This window comes from Plodia interpunctella, chromosome 18 (assembly GCF_027563975.2).
Source record: "Plodia interpunctella isolate USDA-ARS_2022_Savannah chromosome 18, ilPloInte3.2, whole genome shotgun sequence".
NCBI classification, from domain to species: domain Eukaryota; kingdom Metazoa; phylum Arthropoda; class Insecta; order Lepidoptera; family Pyralidae; genus Plodia; species Plodia interpunctella.
The window spans coordinates 374,146-389,876 of record NC_071311.1 but is presented as its reverse complement, the minus strand read 5'-3'; the positions used below and the strand labels follow the sequence as shown (position 1 = coordinate 389,876).

The window sequence follows — 15,731 nt, the reverse complement described above, 5'->3', positions numbered from 1 at the left end:
TACGGCACTGATGTTACATAAGTCACAGGTGCTTCTTCAAATGTATTGAAATACGCACATGACAAACGTAATATGCCTTGATCATTACATATTCGGCTTTATTATTATACTCTACTTCGTATCGCGCTATGATCACACCTCGTATGTTATGTCCGACATTTGCATGCTTACATATATCTGTCGATATAGTTTTAACAACATGATAACAAATCAGTCGGCTAGTTAAGTTTACTGCAGCCGAAGACTTTAAAAAAAACCAAAATTTATTTAACTAATTTATTAAATGAAATAAAATTACAACATAAAACTAAAATGAAGTCTAATGGTCGATGTTAGAACCAAAAGTAAGTATTGCGCGATGTGTCGCGCAATTCCCGGATTTGAAGGCACGTTGCGCTGACTCGGCGGCACGTGTAGGCGACTGTCGTCACGCGGTGCATCCAGGCCGGCGCTTGCGCTGCACTTTACATGTATTAGCTGCGCGTAACGCCTCCCCCCGCAGATCGGCAACTATCCGTAGGTCTTACTGTGGATATTGCCGGAATGTTGCTGATGTCGATTTTCACATCTTTAGGCTTGATGTCTTGGATACGGGAATAATGTCCATCGGGATAATCAGCCTTCGGGATATCTTCATCCTTTGATTTTGAACTTCTGCGACGGAGTTTCCAGTATAATGTCAGGATGAGGGCGAATATGAATGTTCCAAATAATAACGTATATGAAGGTATAGTGGTATGGTAGAGGCTGCTCAGATCGTTTTTCTGTAATGTCGCAGGATGCTGTAGCGATATCTTAGCGTTCGTCTCATGTAGATGTTCTAAATTGATGGAGTTTAGTCTTACAGTTGGCTGAAGCTTTGATGTGGCGAGCTCCTCAGTTGGTAGTTCCGCTATTTGTACAGCGTGTCCTTTAATACGATTCTGAACGTTTGAGATAACAAAGTCCAACGTTTTCAACATACAACTAGGCGGGACGGACACTAGATAGGTTCCTTGGAGATTCTTGTAATACTCTTGTCTACAGGATATATGTAGTCTGGTTGTGGTTGGCAGGCTGATAGTATAGTGTTGATCGTCTAGCTTCTCGAGGGCTGAGCTGGTAAGGTTTGCATGAATGAATTGACAAGATGAACTGATTGACTGGTCCATGATGAGATGCTGGATACAATCTTCATTGTCTCGAATCTTTTGTTGCAGCTCTTCTTTGCATATGTACCAAGTGTTGACCTTCGGACATTCTGTCGCTATGTACATAGAATCAGTTTCCTGAATTGCTACATAGGGCTGGATAGGGACAAGTATTTGATTTTGTTTATTAGGAGCGATGGATAACTTGTAAAGTGTATAGGTGAGAGGGGAAGCAATCGGTACCATGAAAACTATAGCTAATTTATTACCTACATAATATGATCCCGTCTTAATTATCTCATAATATTCCCTTAAATCAATGTTAATTATCTGCTCTTCAGAATAGAGCTGTCTTAATCTACTTATAGTACTATTTAACGTGCTAATATTAATCATATAGTGAGCTGTAGTTTTACTTTGAATGAAGGCTACCATATTTTCGAGATTATGGATCTCTTCATATAAATTATCCGTATTGTCTGATATAATAATAAGATATTGAGCTAGATGGGCATACTTAATCATATCATAATCTCTACTTGCATCTGAATTTAAAATATGATCAATGGAATTAGCTAACCTATTCTGATTTTTGACTATACTGTCTAGTACTATTGAGTGTTTAGCTATCCATTCCTTCCCTAGACTTATGTGTTCATTTAGTTCAGTTTCTAATTGTTTTTCATTATTTTGTAGTACTTTAATTGCATTATCATACTTTATAGCGTCTGTGTAGTCGAGGTTACCCGAGACACTCTTAATAATTGAACCGAGACCATCTACTAAACCTCTCCTGCTACGGGTGTGTTGGAAGCTATGAATTTGTTCGAGTAACATTTCTATTTTATTATAAAGATGCGAGATGTGGGGTTCGTATAAAGAAGCCGTTTTATTATTAAGATCGGATCTAAATGAATCAATTTGGGATTTAACTGAGTTTATTGTTAGAGAAATCATGTCTAAGTCAATGTAGTACAGGAAGGAGTGGTAGTGAGTGATCATTTTAGTGGGTCCAAGTTTGAAAGGTAGGATACCTGGTCCATTGTCGAGGGTATTAAGCGTCACGTCTTGTGCCATGGTCAGATGAAGGGTGATGGTCAGGAGGATCCTGTAACAACGGGTTTATTTTAGGTGTTCGCTTGAGACGTGCTTTAGCAATGGGTCCCTTTTTCCTTTTTGTGTAAATATGTATAGGCAAGTCTGCCAAAACTACATCTTGTGTGAACCGGGGTGCTAATTTTTGCCTACTAGCTACGGGGTTACGAACGAATACTTGCTGGTCAGGGGTGTATTCTTTTTCAGGTTGTCTGTCTTTGTTCCTAGCCTCAGTAAGTTGGGTGCGATTATGAAGTGAAGTATCGTTCAGCATGTTATATACTTTGTTCATACGATGTTTGTGATCTAAGATATACTGTTGGAGAAGATGTTCATTCATATCTATGCTAACCGGGTCACGTGGGTCGAAATGACCTGTAATAACGTCGAGGGGCCTACATTTCGTGAAACTGTGTATGGAACTGTTGTATGCTAGCACAGCATATGGCATAAGATTTATAGCGGGTTCATTGCGTTGCTCTAATTTGAGAATTCGGAGATGCTCAAGGATGGTAGAATGAAACCGTTCAACTATTGCATTACTATTAGGATTGTGAGCCAAGGCTTTATGGTGTTCAATTTTGTGAAGTTTAGTAAATTCCGAGAACATCTGGTTCGTAAATTCAGGACCTTGGTCAGAAATTATAGTTATAGGGACGCCATGGTGTGTAAAGAATTTGATGAGGGCTTGTACTACACTTAGGGCCGTTCCGTCTCGGAGATGGTATGCTTGTGCGTATTTAGAGAATGCGTCAACCAAAGTTAAATATTTTTCGTTTTCAGTAGTGAACAGATCAATATGTAGTGTTTCAAAAGGTTTAGACGGGGGTGGTACTATAGCAAACCGTTGCTTTATGGGGTTGCGGTCATATTTTGCCATTCCGCAGATATTGCATTCATTTATGTATTTTGATATGTGTTCCTTCATTTTGGGCCAAAAATACTTTCGTGACAGTGCTAGATAGCACTCGTTGGTGCCACGATGGTTAGTTTTTCCTTCATGATAATTTCTAATTATATTTTGTTGTTGCAAGTATTCCTTAATGTTCTCTACTTCTACCTTGGTTAAGACAAGGTCCATAGCTGAGCTTTTAAAATTTTCTTGTATAATTGGGATAATTTTGTACATAGCTAAGGGGGGAATAATAATAATGCCTGTACGTACTTTGGGGTTGACGTATTCTTTAATTGCATTGATAGTGTCTATTTCAAGATTGGACTCTGATAACTGTATAGTTGTTTTAATATGAGATTCAAATGGTTTGCTAATAGCGGGGCGTCTTTTTATGTCGCCGACTACCATTAAACATATTTGTCTGTGAAATTTGTTGAGAGGGTCATCTGTGATCGGAATTTCTAAAATAGGGTGCTCTGCACTCGTATGTGCTGTAACTGTGGTGGATCGAGATAAGGATGGACATCTTTCTGACGGTTGCACGGCTATTGAACTAATCTCCTCATTGTGGATTTCCACACGGGACAGAGCATCTGCATTAAGATTAGTTTTACCCTGCTTATAGATAACGGTAAAGTTATATTCGCTTAACTTTAACCGCCACCTAGTCAATCTAGCATTAGGTTCCTTTAGACTCATTACCCATTGGAGGGGCTTGTGGTCAGTCACGATTTTAAACTTTCTACCAAATAAGTATGGGCGGAAATATTTGGTAGCCCAAACAATCGCTAACAACTCCTTTTCAATAGTACTATAGTTTGTCTCACTATCGTTCAGTGTTCTTGAAGCGTAGGCAATAGGCTTATCTGAACCTATAGGGCCTTGAGATAAGACTGCACCTATAGCCAGATTGGATGCGTCTGTAGTGAGAACAAACTCCCTGTTGAAATCGGGATATTGTAGTATTGGATCGTTGGTAAGAAGAATCTTACAACGTTCAAAGCAATTTATGTAGTCAGGGTTGTTAAGAGCAATTTTGGAACCTTTCTTAAGACACTGTGTCATGGGCTTAGTAATCCGGGCAAAATCGGGGATAAATTTTCTATAATAGCCAAGCAGACCAAGAAAACGTTTGATTTCTGTTGCTGTCTTGGGTATTGGGAATTTCTGGATAGCCTCGATTTTGTCGGGATTAGGCTTGATACCGTCTTTGCCAATGATATGACCAAGGTAAGATGTTTCCAATTTTAAAAATTCAGACTTATCCATCTGAATTTTAAAGTTGGATTCCCTTAATCTGGCAAATACTTTTTCCAGGTTCACCATGTGCTCCTGAAGTGATGTGCTAAAGACGATTATGTCATCCAAATAAACCAAGCAAATGGTGTTTTGCAGGTCTCTGAGCACATTGTCCATGACACGTTGGAACGTAGAGGGTGAATTTTTCAACCCCATGGGCATACGCAAAAATTCAAAATGCCCATGCTCTACGTTGAACGCTGTTTTAGGGACATCTTCAGGGCTCATTTCTACCTGATAGAATCCGCTTGCTAAATCCAAGGTTGTGAAGTAGTGGCAGTTACCAAGCTTATCCAACACATCCGTGATGTTTGGGATGGGGTACTTATCATCAATAGTTTTTTCATTTAGTTTTCTAAAATCCACTACTATACGCCACTTGGTTTTGCCGGAGGCATCCGTTTTTTTGGGCACTACCCAAATCGGAGAGCTCCATGCGGATTCTGATGGACGGATTATACCCTGTTCTAACATCTTTCCGATTTGCTGTTGTACCTCTTGCCTATGGATAAAAGGGTACCTATAGGTTTTCGTGTAAATAGGCACTTCGTCAGTAGTACGGATGTGATGTTTTATCTTATTCGTAAATGTGAGAGGCTCACCCTCTATATAAAAGACATCCGCATAACGAGAACAAAGATTCTGTAAATTAATACGTTCCTCATCATTAAGATGGTCGGTACGTAAACGAGAAAGGACTTGTTCCACTCGTGAAGAGTTTAATTGTCCATTGCCTATGCTATTTATATTGAAAGCCTCTGCGTTAATCGGCATATGCATTGAAAATATTAGATCATTATTAGTTGGATTACTGATCTCTATTATACCGCGATTTTTTTTTACAATAGTAACGCATTCATGTACTAAGCAATTTGATATAGTTTGTTCAGGAATTATTACTTCGCCGTCACATGTGTTAATTGGGACTTTAACTAATTTTGACGAGTTAGCTGGGATAATATCTTCGTACCAGTTACAGTTTCGCGAATTATACATATGTATGGGAGTAATTGAATTCTTTGTATTAAGTGTTTTCGTTTTTAGATCGATATTAGATTCCCATTTATCGAGTAGATCCAATCCTATCAAACCGTCAAAATAATCGTGAAATCTGTAAAGAAATAAGGTAATTTCGCCACTGTCTTTAATTTCAGGGAAGCATGGTAATGTAACTGAATAGTCACTGCGAGTGGTTGCATGTACGTTAGAAATTTCTAAAGGGTCATATGTCAAGGGTATGTTAGGGTAATATTTCTCTACACTCTCAGGACTAATAAAAGATTGATTAGCTCCTGTGTCTATAAGAAATTTTAATGGTGGGTCAGATATACTTATGTACGGGAGCTGTCGCTGAGTCAGTAGATTAACTTCTATTTTTGTTTGTCTGAAGGACTGCCTTTGTGAAAATCCTGCTGGTCATTGCCACACGAATTTTCAGCGATCTCACGGGGTTCATAGTAAGAGGGGTAGGTTTCTTCATTATTATCATAAGGGTTGTCTGTTTGCTCGTAATAGTCTAAGTCAGGGTTGGTCACGAAATAGGGTTGGTTATCGTATGAGTCATTATAGGGATCGTACTGATAGTCGTAGCACTCGTTAACATTCATTTCACGAGTTTTGAAATAGTTGGAGGGTGGTGGATTACCAAACCTCCTCCAGTCATGTCCAGATGGGGGTAGTGGTTTAGGCGCAAAGTGGCTAACACCACTCATAGGTCGCGGTGCGTTATTCGCATTTTGGGGTCGTTGGGGTAGAGCGAAGACATTGCTGCGAGGATTATAATTAGGAGGTGGAGCACCAAATATCTGCTGAGTGCGTGAAGGTCCGCGATATTGAATATTTTGATTACTAGGAGCACTAAAATTAGGTTTCCACATTATAGGTGCACGGGGTGCAAATTGCATAGGTTGTGGCTGTGGGCGAGAGGGCCCAGGCATATTAAAAGTAAACGGCTTATTATGCGAAATTTGTTGCGGTGGTGTATAACCTGAATTATTTTTACTAAGAAGCATATGGTGAGTTTTGCCTTCATTTCGCTGTTGCAGATACAAGGTGTTCATTTCCTCGTGAACAAATTCAAGCGCCTTCTCTATGGTTTCAGGCCTCATGCATCTTATACGCGATCCTAACGGATCTCTTAGACCGCGCAAATATGACTGTAAAGTAAGTTTCTTATACAATTCGCGTTTAGATTGTACGGTAGTCTGAATAATTTCATGTAAGCTAACGTAAGTCATAATAGTGCTATAAAGATTTTGACATTTTTCAAAAAATTCTTGCGGGGTGCATGAGCCCTGAGTCAGGAGTGCAAGATCATTATAAAGTGAGGTTTCATCTCTCTGGTCAGCAAAATTATTGATCAGAGCGTTGCGGATACCTTGCCAGTTATCTGGTACACCATTAGAATTTATAAGGCGAGCGGCAGACCCAGTCACTTTATTTAAGATCCCGTTAATTAAGGCCGCATTTATAAGGGCATTATCTGATGAAATAAATTGTTCTACTAACTGATCACATAAGCCAATGAATCTCGTTAAAACATTTGGGTTACCATCAAATTCAGGCACCAGTCGAAGGGCCTTCCAAATATCATCTAGTTGTGCCATGTTAATTAACGAATTAAAACTATCACTACTTTCGTTTAAATTTAAATTTCTATGGAGGTCAATATCTCTACTCCTACTATTACTAAGGGTCCTCGATTGCCTCGGATGGAAAATCTTGGATAAATTAAATTATACAGGAAAATAAAGGAAAGCAACTCTAGAATGATTCTAAAGTACTCACATATACATATCTTGGTTTTTCTGCTGTATCAATGTTCGGATACACCTCCGGGCTGCAGATTCCGTAGATTCGACGATCTCGATGAGGGCTGGAATGCCAGTCAGTCACGCGGGACTCGAACCGGGATATAGCGGAAATCTTGTCGCGCACGAACTGACTCGAGATCCTACCGACTGCGCCAGTTAAGTTTACTGCAGCCGAAGACTTTAAAAAAAACCAAAATTTATTTAACTAATTTATTAAATGAAATAAAATTACAACATAAAACTAAAATGAAGTCTAATGGTCGATGTTAGAACCAAAAGTAAGTATTGCGCGATGTGTCGCGCAATTCCCGGATTTGAAGGCACGTTGCGCTGACTCGGCGGCACGTGTAGGCGACTGTCGTCACGCGGTGCATCCAGGCCGGCGCTTGCGCTGCACTTTACATGTATTAGCTGCGCGTAACGGGCTTGTGACTTTAACTTTGAGAAAATAAATTATTTTTCTTTACAGTCACTAAATAGCTTTCCTAAAAAAATACACAGTCACAGGTAAATAAAACGACCCGCATGAAATATATATTTCCTGATATTAAACTCGGAAACTCAATACATTTTCTTGCAAATATTAATTTTATTTATTGACGTTACACAACCTCACCGTTCGGCGTTTAAATAAAATCCTTATCCCAAATAAAGCGAACTTTTCCCGGAAAAAATATAAAACCTTCCCATCTCATCAAACGCGTGTTGCCAGGCGACCCAACAAGTATCTATTTTAAAATCACCCCATCGTTCTATTAACATTTAATATCCTCCCTGTGCCTACTACAGAAATGATTACGGTAACTATATCAAATTTCGAACGGCCCTCGGAAGAAATTACTTGCCTCTTACGTATCAAATTTGATACTGGCATGTTTTTTAGATCTCAGCTCGTTTAAAAAGAAAAATACACAGTTATATTTCGTCTTCAAACAATTTCTCAAAAGGAATTGATGATATAGACGAAGTGTAGGTATTTCTTTCTATTGGTATTATAATTACTTATTTGCTTATTTAAAGATATATTTATTAAAGATATATTTTCGTTAATTTGGTGAATATTTTTAATTTAACTTAACGCCAAAGTTGTAATATCTCTTACTCTCCCACGCGAAAAGTAATTGATAGTATTTGATGAAATTGTACACGAAAATATGACGTTGTTTGGTTATATTCAAGAGCTGAATCACTCGCCCTAAAAAACGTGTTATCCTGTCATTCATAAATATAAAGTACACAAGCTAAAGTATATTTTGTCGCACTTTACAAAATTTGGTAGCCTTTATTCAGAACTAGCTTTTGCCCGCGACTTCGCCTGCGTAAATTTCCCACCGTAACAGTTATTTTAGTCTGGTATTAACGGTGAACCCTATGTCCTTCTCCACACTTCAAACTACTTGTATGAAAAATTTCAAAAAGATCGGTTGAGTTACAGGTTAAGTGGACAGAGGAGACAGAGTGGCAACTTTCATATTTATATTTTTTTATTTCAGGCATTTTTTCATATCAAATTACATAACATTAGTTTACAAAGCGACATGACGAGTGTAAGTAAAATTTATCCGGTATTCACGAGGAAGCGAAGCCTCAACGAACAAAATATGAACAGAATTGGTTCAAAACGACCTCACTTTTTTCTCTAACGTTAAAACTATTTTAGATACATAGTAAATTATGTTTAGTGAACTAAATTTACCTCATGGCAGCGGCCGGGGCAAATGAGACGCGGGTCATTTGGGCCAAATTGTCCGTGCAGACAACCTGTTTGCTATTTATGGTGGCCTGGTAGCTCGTGGCGTATTCTCTTGTTTGTTAAATTAGTTTTCTTATTCCTCAACGGTGGATGTAACTTCAAACATCTTCTGAAATTAAATAAACATATCATATGTTTTGCCCCAGGTTATAATCTACCCGTGTAGAAAATTTCATCAAAATCAAAAGTGGAGACGAAAAATAGGAAAGCGGACTCTGGACTCCGACGTTGAACGGCTGCTGAAGGAATCTGGATAACACTCATATAAGAGAGAGAGAGAGAGGATAGTATTGATTCTAGACACACACAAAAACTGTTACACGCATAAAAATATAACCTTTATCCGTCAAAGAACCTACTAAGACATAATACTTTCCTCATATTAATATTTCTATTCCATGACGACACCCGTGACCTCGTCGTGGGCACTCGCTGAGCGTGACGTCATAAATAACGCATCCACAAACGGTCCCCTGGGATCGAACCTACGACCCGCTCAGTAAATCCAGCCCCCTGTGGACTGAGCGATGGGGCTGTGGAAATGGACCACAGTATTTTGAGGTTATTACGGCTTTTTCCAAGTCCATAAGTCATAATGCGAAAACATTGAAGTTACAGTATTGTAATATCTTTTCCTGTTTTTGGTATTCGTTAGTTAAATATTTGAGATCTCGCCTGAAGTTATATTTTCGTGCTTTTTGGCGTGGTTTCAATTTCAGATTGTTTCGAGAATTTTTTACATCTCATAATTGTTTCCAAAAAATATGTTCCTACACCCCAAAAAACTGAGTACCGGACGCGGGCCAGCATCAAAACGGGCCAGTGATCTGTTGAATAATTCCGTTCTTCCAGCGGCCAATCAAATTACTTCACTTTGTTAGTTGATTGCGCAAGGGCACGGGAGTAGGGAAGATTGGATGCGACTTTTAGTTGCTAGAAAATAGTCTACGTCGCAGATAATAAATAAATTTGTAAACAAGTAATGTAAAAAAAATCGTTTCATTCAAATGCACTCAATAAAATATATTAACTAGCTGCGCCCCGAGGATTCTTCTTCTTCTTCTTGATTTCTGGATAAAAGGTACCTGACTAAATATGTGCTGAATTTCATAACAATCGGTCCAATAGATTTTGCGTGAATAAGTAAGAAACATACACATACATCTTCACAAACTTCCGCATTTATATAATTTTTGTAAGACACACTAGAGTAACATTCATCGTTGGGGAAGTTGAACTATTGGGACAAGAAATTCACACAACTTATCCGTATTGAATAAAAATAATAAGTTTACTTTTGTTCAGTGGAGCTAGGACTTTAAAAGTTGAAACCTGAAATGTAAACATAAATGCTTCCTAAATTTTAGACAAATATTCACTAAGGTGACGTTTGGGTTCGTCCTAAAATAGGACCACTCCATAGCGAGTCCATGTCGAACAGGACGACTAGGACACATAGCAGCTGATAGACAACAATAGCATTCCCAAGCAGGGTAGACGCCAGGCTCGTCTATGGCGGTCGAATAACTACATATAGTCTAAATCAAGTTTTCTGCTTCTGCTTCTGAAGCTATAAACGACGACCCCGTGCGAAGCCAGACCAAGTCTGGTTACGTAGTATGTCACATCCATATTCACTTTACAATTCTAGCTCGACAGTACACCAGCGTAATTAATTTCCAGTTCTCAGGTATGTACTATGAAAAATCATGTTACAGTCCACAGCTGTAACGATTCGGGAGTTCGTGTGTTTGTCTGTTTGTTCAGAAGCCTTGTTGGTCCATAGTGGTTGAAGCCGCCTGTGATCTAAAAGTCCCATGTTCGAATTCTATTGGCACATGAGTTTATATACCTACCAATCTGATTAATGTAAAGTACTTTTTGTAGATCATCGGACTTCCTTTGAAGGAAAGCATCGTGTGGATCGGTACGGTTATCACTAAAGAAATTACCAGTAGTTACATTGTAGAATAGCCAGTTCTTCAAAAAGGGCGTAAAACTATTAATTAACGGTTGTAAACGCGCGTGACATCCCTGGTGTTGCAGGCGTCCTGGGCTGCGGCGTCCACGCGTCGTAGGTCGTATGTCTGTTCGCAAACCTAATAATATGTACCTACATATTTTATAGGAAAGTCGAATGAGCTTTAAGTGTGAGTTCTAATAGACACTATTTTTAATTGCGCGTCGAATCTCCTAGATCCAGCAGTACCATGTCCGCTCGTCCGTATTTGAGTTAAACACGAGTCTAATGTGGTCAGTGCGATGAGAAATTAGCTAGATGTTTGGTTGTCGTTTATGAAGTTTGGCAAGTTACGAATTGGGAATGAAATCACAGACTTATATATTAACCTCAGGTGAAATATTAGGTTTTACTTAGGTTTATTAACTTATATATGAGTATATATACTTCCATAATGTAAGAATGGAATTAGTAGGTACTTCGTGGTAGTACCTAGTTATTCCATGTAGGTATGTAAGTCACGAACAAAATGGCGGGAGGGTCTAGACAAGTTTCGGCGCGGTTGGCAAACGGCTCAAGATAGAGAACTTGAAAGACAAAAGGGGAGGCCTTTGTCCAGCAGTGAGACTCATAATACAGGCCATAAACAAATGAAAGTCACTGTTTCACAGTTGAAGTTTTGATATTAAACCACCGGAGAGAAAACATTAGCTACCATCGCGGACAGAGCTGCGACCAACAGCTACTTATTATGAAGTCACTAGACTAGATGCACACCAAGGCACGCACAAACTTAAAAATTTGTAACGTATTAAGTTATCTAAATTTCAATATTCAGTAGTAGGTGAGTCACCTACGTTATTATAATGTAACTGGTTTTAATTAAATACCTACATAACTAATAACAATATGAATACAGCCAGCAACACCGAATTTGCCTCAGTGGTTATTAACTGATATCGCCGGCTCAGCAAATATTGTGTGTCTATCTGTGCTAATTAGTCTAAACAAGCTTCAAGCCTGAATGGACTGGGTAACCGCAAACCATAGACTACAATACAGCCTGAAAATGGTAGCCACTAGGTACGGAATTATTTGATTCCATACAAAAATACTTATGAATAATCGTAATTTTACTATAATAAAACTTAGTACTATTGAAGTAGTTTACGTAGCTTTTGGAGAAATTACTAAATAACTGGCTGCGCCCCAGGGCTTCGCTCCCATGGGAATTTCGGTATAAAAGTACCCTATGTGTTATTTCATATTCATTTCTATGTGTCATTCTACCCGTACCATATTTCACAACAACCCGTCCATTAAATTTTGCGTGAAAAAGTAACAAACATACTTACACTTATACACACAGACGTCCTCACAAAGTTTCGCATTTATAATATTAGTAGGGTATAAAATTTAAGGTGAAAAAGTGCCGTAAAGGTTGAATTTAATTTTCTTTTTTGATGAAAATAAAAATTGAAAATACTACATGATATGGCTTCTATACTTAATCGTATTACAAACTTATCCATCTACATAGCTTTTTGAAAGTTAAAATTAAATACTATTTTATTCGCATCAGTTAAAATGCGCCAGCGAAAATTGCAAGAGCAAAATATTGCCGGCGCGTCATAGCTGATTATTGCTTGGAAGGGAAAAGCGATGTTTCATTGCAGTACATGCTTCTGACAGGTTTTAAAATTACTTAAACATATTAAATTTCATGTTTCATCCGCTTGTATGAGCGAAAGAAACTAATATTAGTTTAAACATATTTTTGCAATATTTCTGAACAAATTAAGGGTGAAAATTGTAAGTGTAGGCAAGTATTTAAAATTAAATTTTGTAAAGTTTTCCTCGTGTAAAAGCAGTTTAGTTTCTTTAATTATGTCTGAATTGAAGCAAAATATTATCAGCCTTAGTTCACAATTGCTGATAATATTTAAAATAATAAAATTAGTAGAATCGTAGTATATATATTTTTAAAACCTATGTAACAATAAAAATAATAGAAGAGTATACCTAGTAATTGTAGTAAAATAAATATTAATTAATGTATAATCATCCTGAGTCATATTTTGTGTACATGAACTTGAAAATAAATATTATTAAATTTAGGCTATCTAGCCGCCGGCCCCAGCTTCGCACGGATAAAATAAAAAAAGTTGCCAATGTTCTCCTGAAAGTTTTGTCTGCCTCTGTGCCAAATTTAATCAAAATCGACACAATAGTTTTTGAGTTTATTTATTACAAACAAAAATAAAAATCATTTGTCTTTATAAGATTAGCCTACGGATCATTGTTATTACTTTGGCAGAAAGATAACGGAAAATGTTAATTTCCGATGATTCAGAGTTGACTGAATCATTGTTAAATATCTTATATTGAATAAATCTTATCTAGAAATAATATCAAATCCTGTGGAGCAGTGAGCGATAGCAAACAGCCTAGACAACTGTAGGTACAGACTGTTTGCTCGAGTCGCGTAATCGCTAATTGAGCTAATTAGCGAACGAGCTACCCGACAGACACACAAGTAGGGCTGTCGGCCGAGAGATCTAGGATTGTCCTGGAATTTGCGTGCTGTGCCTGTTGCACACACCTTACAACACCCACAAATAAAAACGTTTGTCACAATATTGTTTTTATAGAACGTTCCCACTATTATCACTGCCAAAGTCAAGGCACAGATACTCAGCACTGATATAAACTTTTGTAAAGTAATTACTTTTAGATTTTGTAGAACAATTAAAGAAAGAAATTATTATATTTGAATCGTTTTCTTCACAGCCCAACAGTTCTAGACAGTTTTAGACACCAACTCAGACATTGATCGTATTCGTGACTCCAGAAATGTCCAAGGAATTATATTTAAGTGTGGATCCGGCAACCCTACGTACAACAAAGTCTAATCTAGATATGATGTCTCGTATTATATATAGGGCCCTTATTAAAATTTTGAGGAAATCCGTTCTCATAGTAAGATTTCGCGATTACACCGCGAATTTCACAGTAAATGCCGATGGTACAGGTGGTTAAGATCAAATAGTCTCAAATTCAAATCCTGCTCGTGCAACAAGACAATCTCATGTTACCGTGTTTATATTCCAATTCAACTCAAGTAATTAACTTGTACGGATGGCAGCAACTGGATAAGGATGGCCCAGGACAGAGATAGTTGGCGTAGACGGAAGGAGGCCTATGCCCAGCAGTGGGTCACGGAGGAAATTTGATAATGAATTAATACTTCAAATCATATTATTAACTGTATGTAGTGGCACCGAAAATTTAATTTTCATAGACCACCACTTGCTTCCGAGGAAGAAAACATCGTGAGGAAACACAATCGTCTGTTTAGTGTTTATCCGACTACCTGTCACTAGTCAGCGGTACTTAGTCATAAAGGTCATATTAAGTGCCTTTAGGTAGCTTTATATGACGACCTTGCCGGCGCAGTGGTAAAGTGCTTGCCTCTATACCGAGAGGATATAATCTTTTTCTGATTGGCCCGGGTCTTGGATGTTTATCTATATATGTATTTGTTATAAAATATACTATCGTTGAGTTAGTATCCAATAACACAAGTCTCGAACTTACTTTGGAGCTAGCACAATCTGTGTGATTTGTCCGTATATATTTATTTATTTTATATTTATATTACACTCAATGGAGCTATAAATATCGTTTCCCAATTAAACAAATTAACGTAAACACATTAGCATCAAGATGCGAGCTCAATTTGGCTGTTAATTAATTACAAGATTACGTATTTGGAGTTGATTTAATTAGTAACCTGACACACAGATACAGCATTCACGTCGTTATGCCAGACCGAGTGGACAGAGCCTAGAGTTGCGATATTCGAGAGCACGCTTATTTGTATGGCGAGTCCACCCGAACAAAATGACTACAATACATCTAAGACTACATTGCAAGTAACATAAAAGTTTCAAAAATCAAATCAAATCAAATCAAATAATTTATTCAGAAATTAGGCCTTCACAGGCACTTTTTCACGTCATATTCTAAATTAAATGATGTTTACCAAAGCTACAAACTACTAGCATTTCGGAACGACCACTGCTGAGAAGAAATGCCGAAAGAAACTCATTCAAACAGTGTTCGTCCCTATTATGCCAGAAGGGCTTACCATTTTTAAATATAAATTTATGTATAATTTTTATCAGTAATATAACATGTAAGTACACAATAAAGTACATGGTCAAAAGGTATACTGAAACATATTATGATTGTGATCAAGTGCTGATGAAAGGAAAAAATATATATATAACGTAAAATAAACGTAAAATATATAAAAAAGTCAACACTAGTAGTTCTTCTTATCTCAGGCCTACTTGCATCAAAAACATAGGCTGAATTTCAAACATGTCACAGATAAACACACAGATTAAACATAGCAACACCGCGTCAAGCCCGCGGATCCGTCTAAAAATCCGGGAACCGTAAATCCGGCGGGAATGTCGGTAATCCGGTGCAGAGTAGTATTTACCATAAGCCGGTGTTATCGGGACGCCACACGGCGCCGTTTCGACGAAACTGGAGCTTAGAGGAGGTAATTGGACAGAGACCAAGCTTGGTCCTAGAAATGTCAAAGTAAGAATTATAGAACAGTAATAAAGTAAGGAACATGTTAATATGGCACTGGCGATATATATTATCGTATATAGTTTCTTCAACGAGTTTACGTTTGATATTCAGCGTTTAGTTATGATACTAATTGAAGTCATTTCCTTAAATCACAGTTTTGATTGCTACTAACACATTT

The 15,731-nt window shown here is 37.8% G+C and overlaps 1 protein-coding gene across 1 annotated transcript; it reads right to left on the bottom strand.

The window, feature by feature from the left end:
- Positions 1–359: 359 nt before the first annotated feature.
- Positions 360–7,654, bottom strand: LOC128677750 (uncharacterized). The gene is made up of 2 exons (XM_053758821.2): positions 7,207–7,654; positions 360–2,238 (listed from the first exon to the last, which is right to left on the bottom strand). Exons 1-2 carry the CDS (start codon positions 7,212–7,214, stop codon positions 474–476), a joined length of 1,773 nt encoding a protein of 590 aa, XP_053614796.1. The 5' UTR covers positions 7,215–7,654; the 3' UTR covers positions 360–473.
- Positions 7,655–15,731: the final 8,077 nt, after the last annotated feature.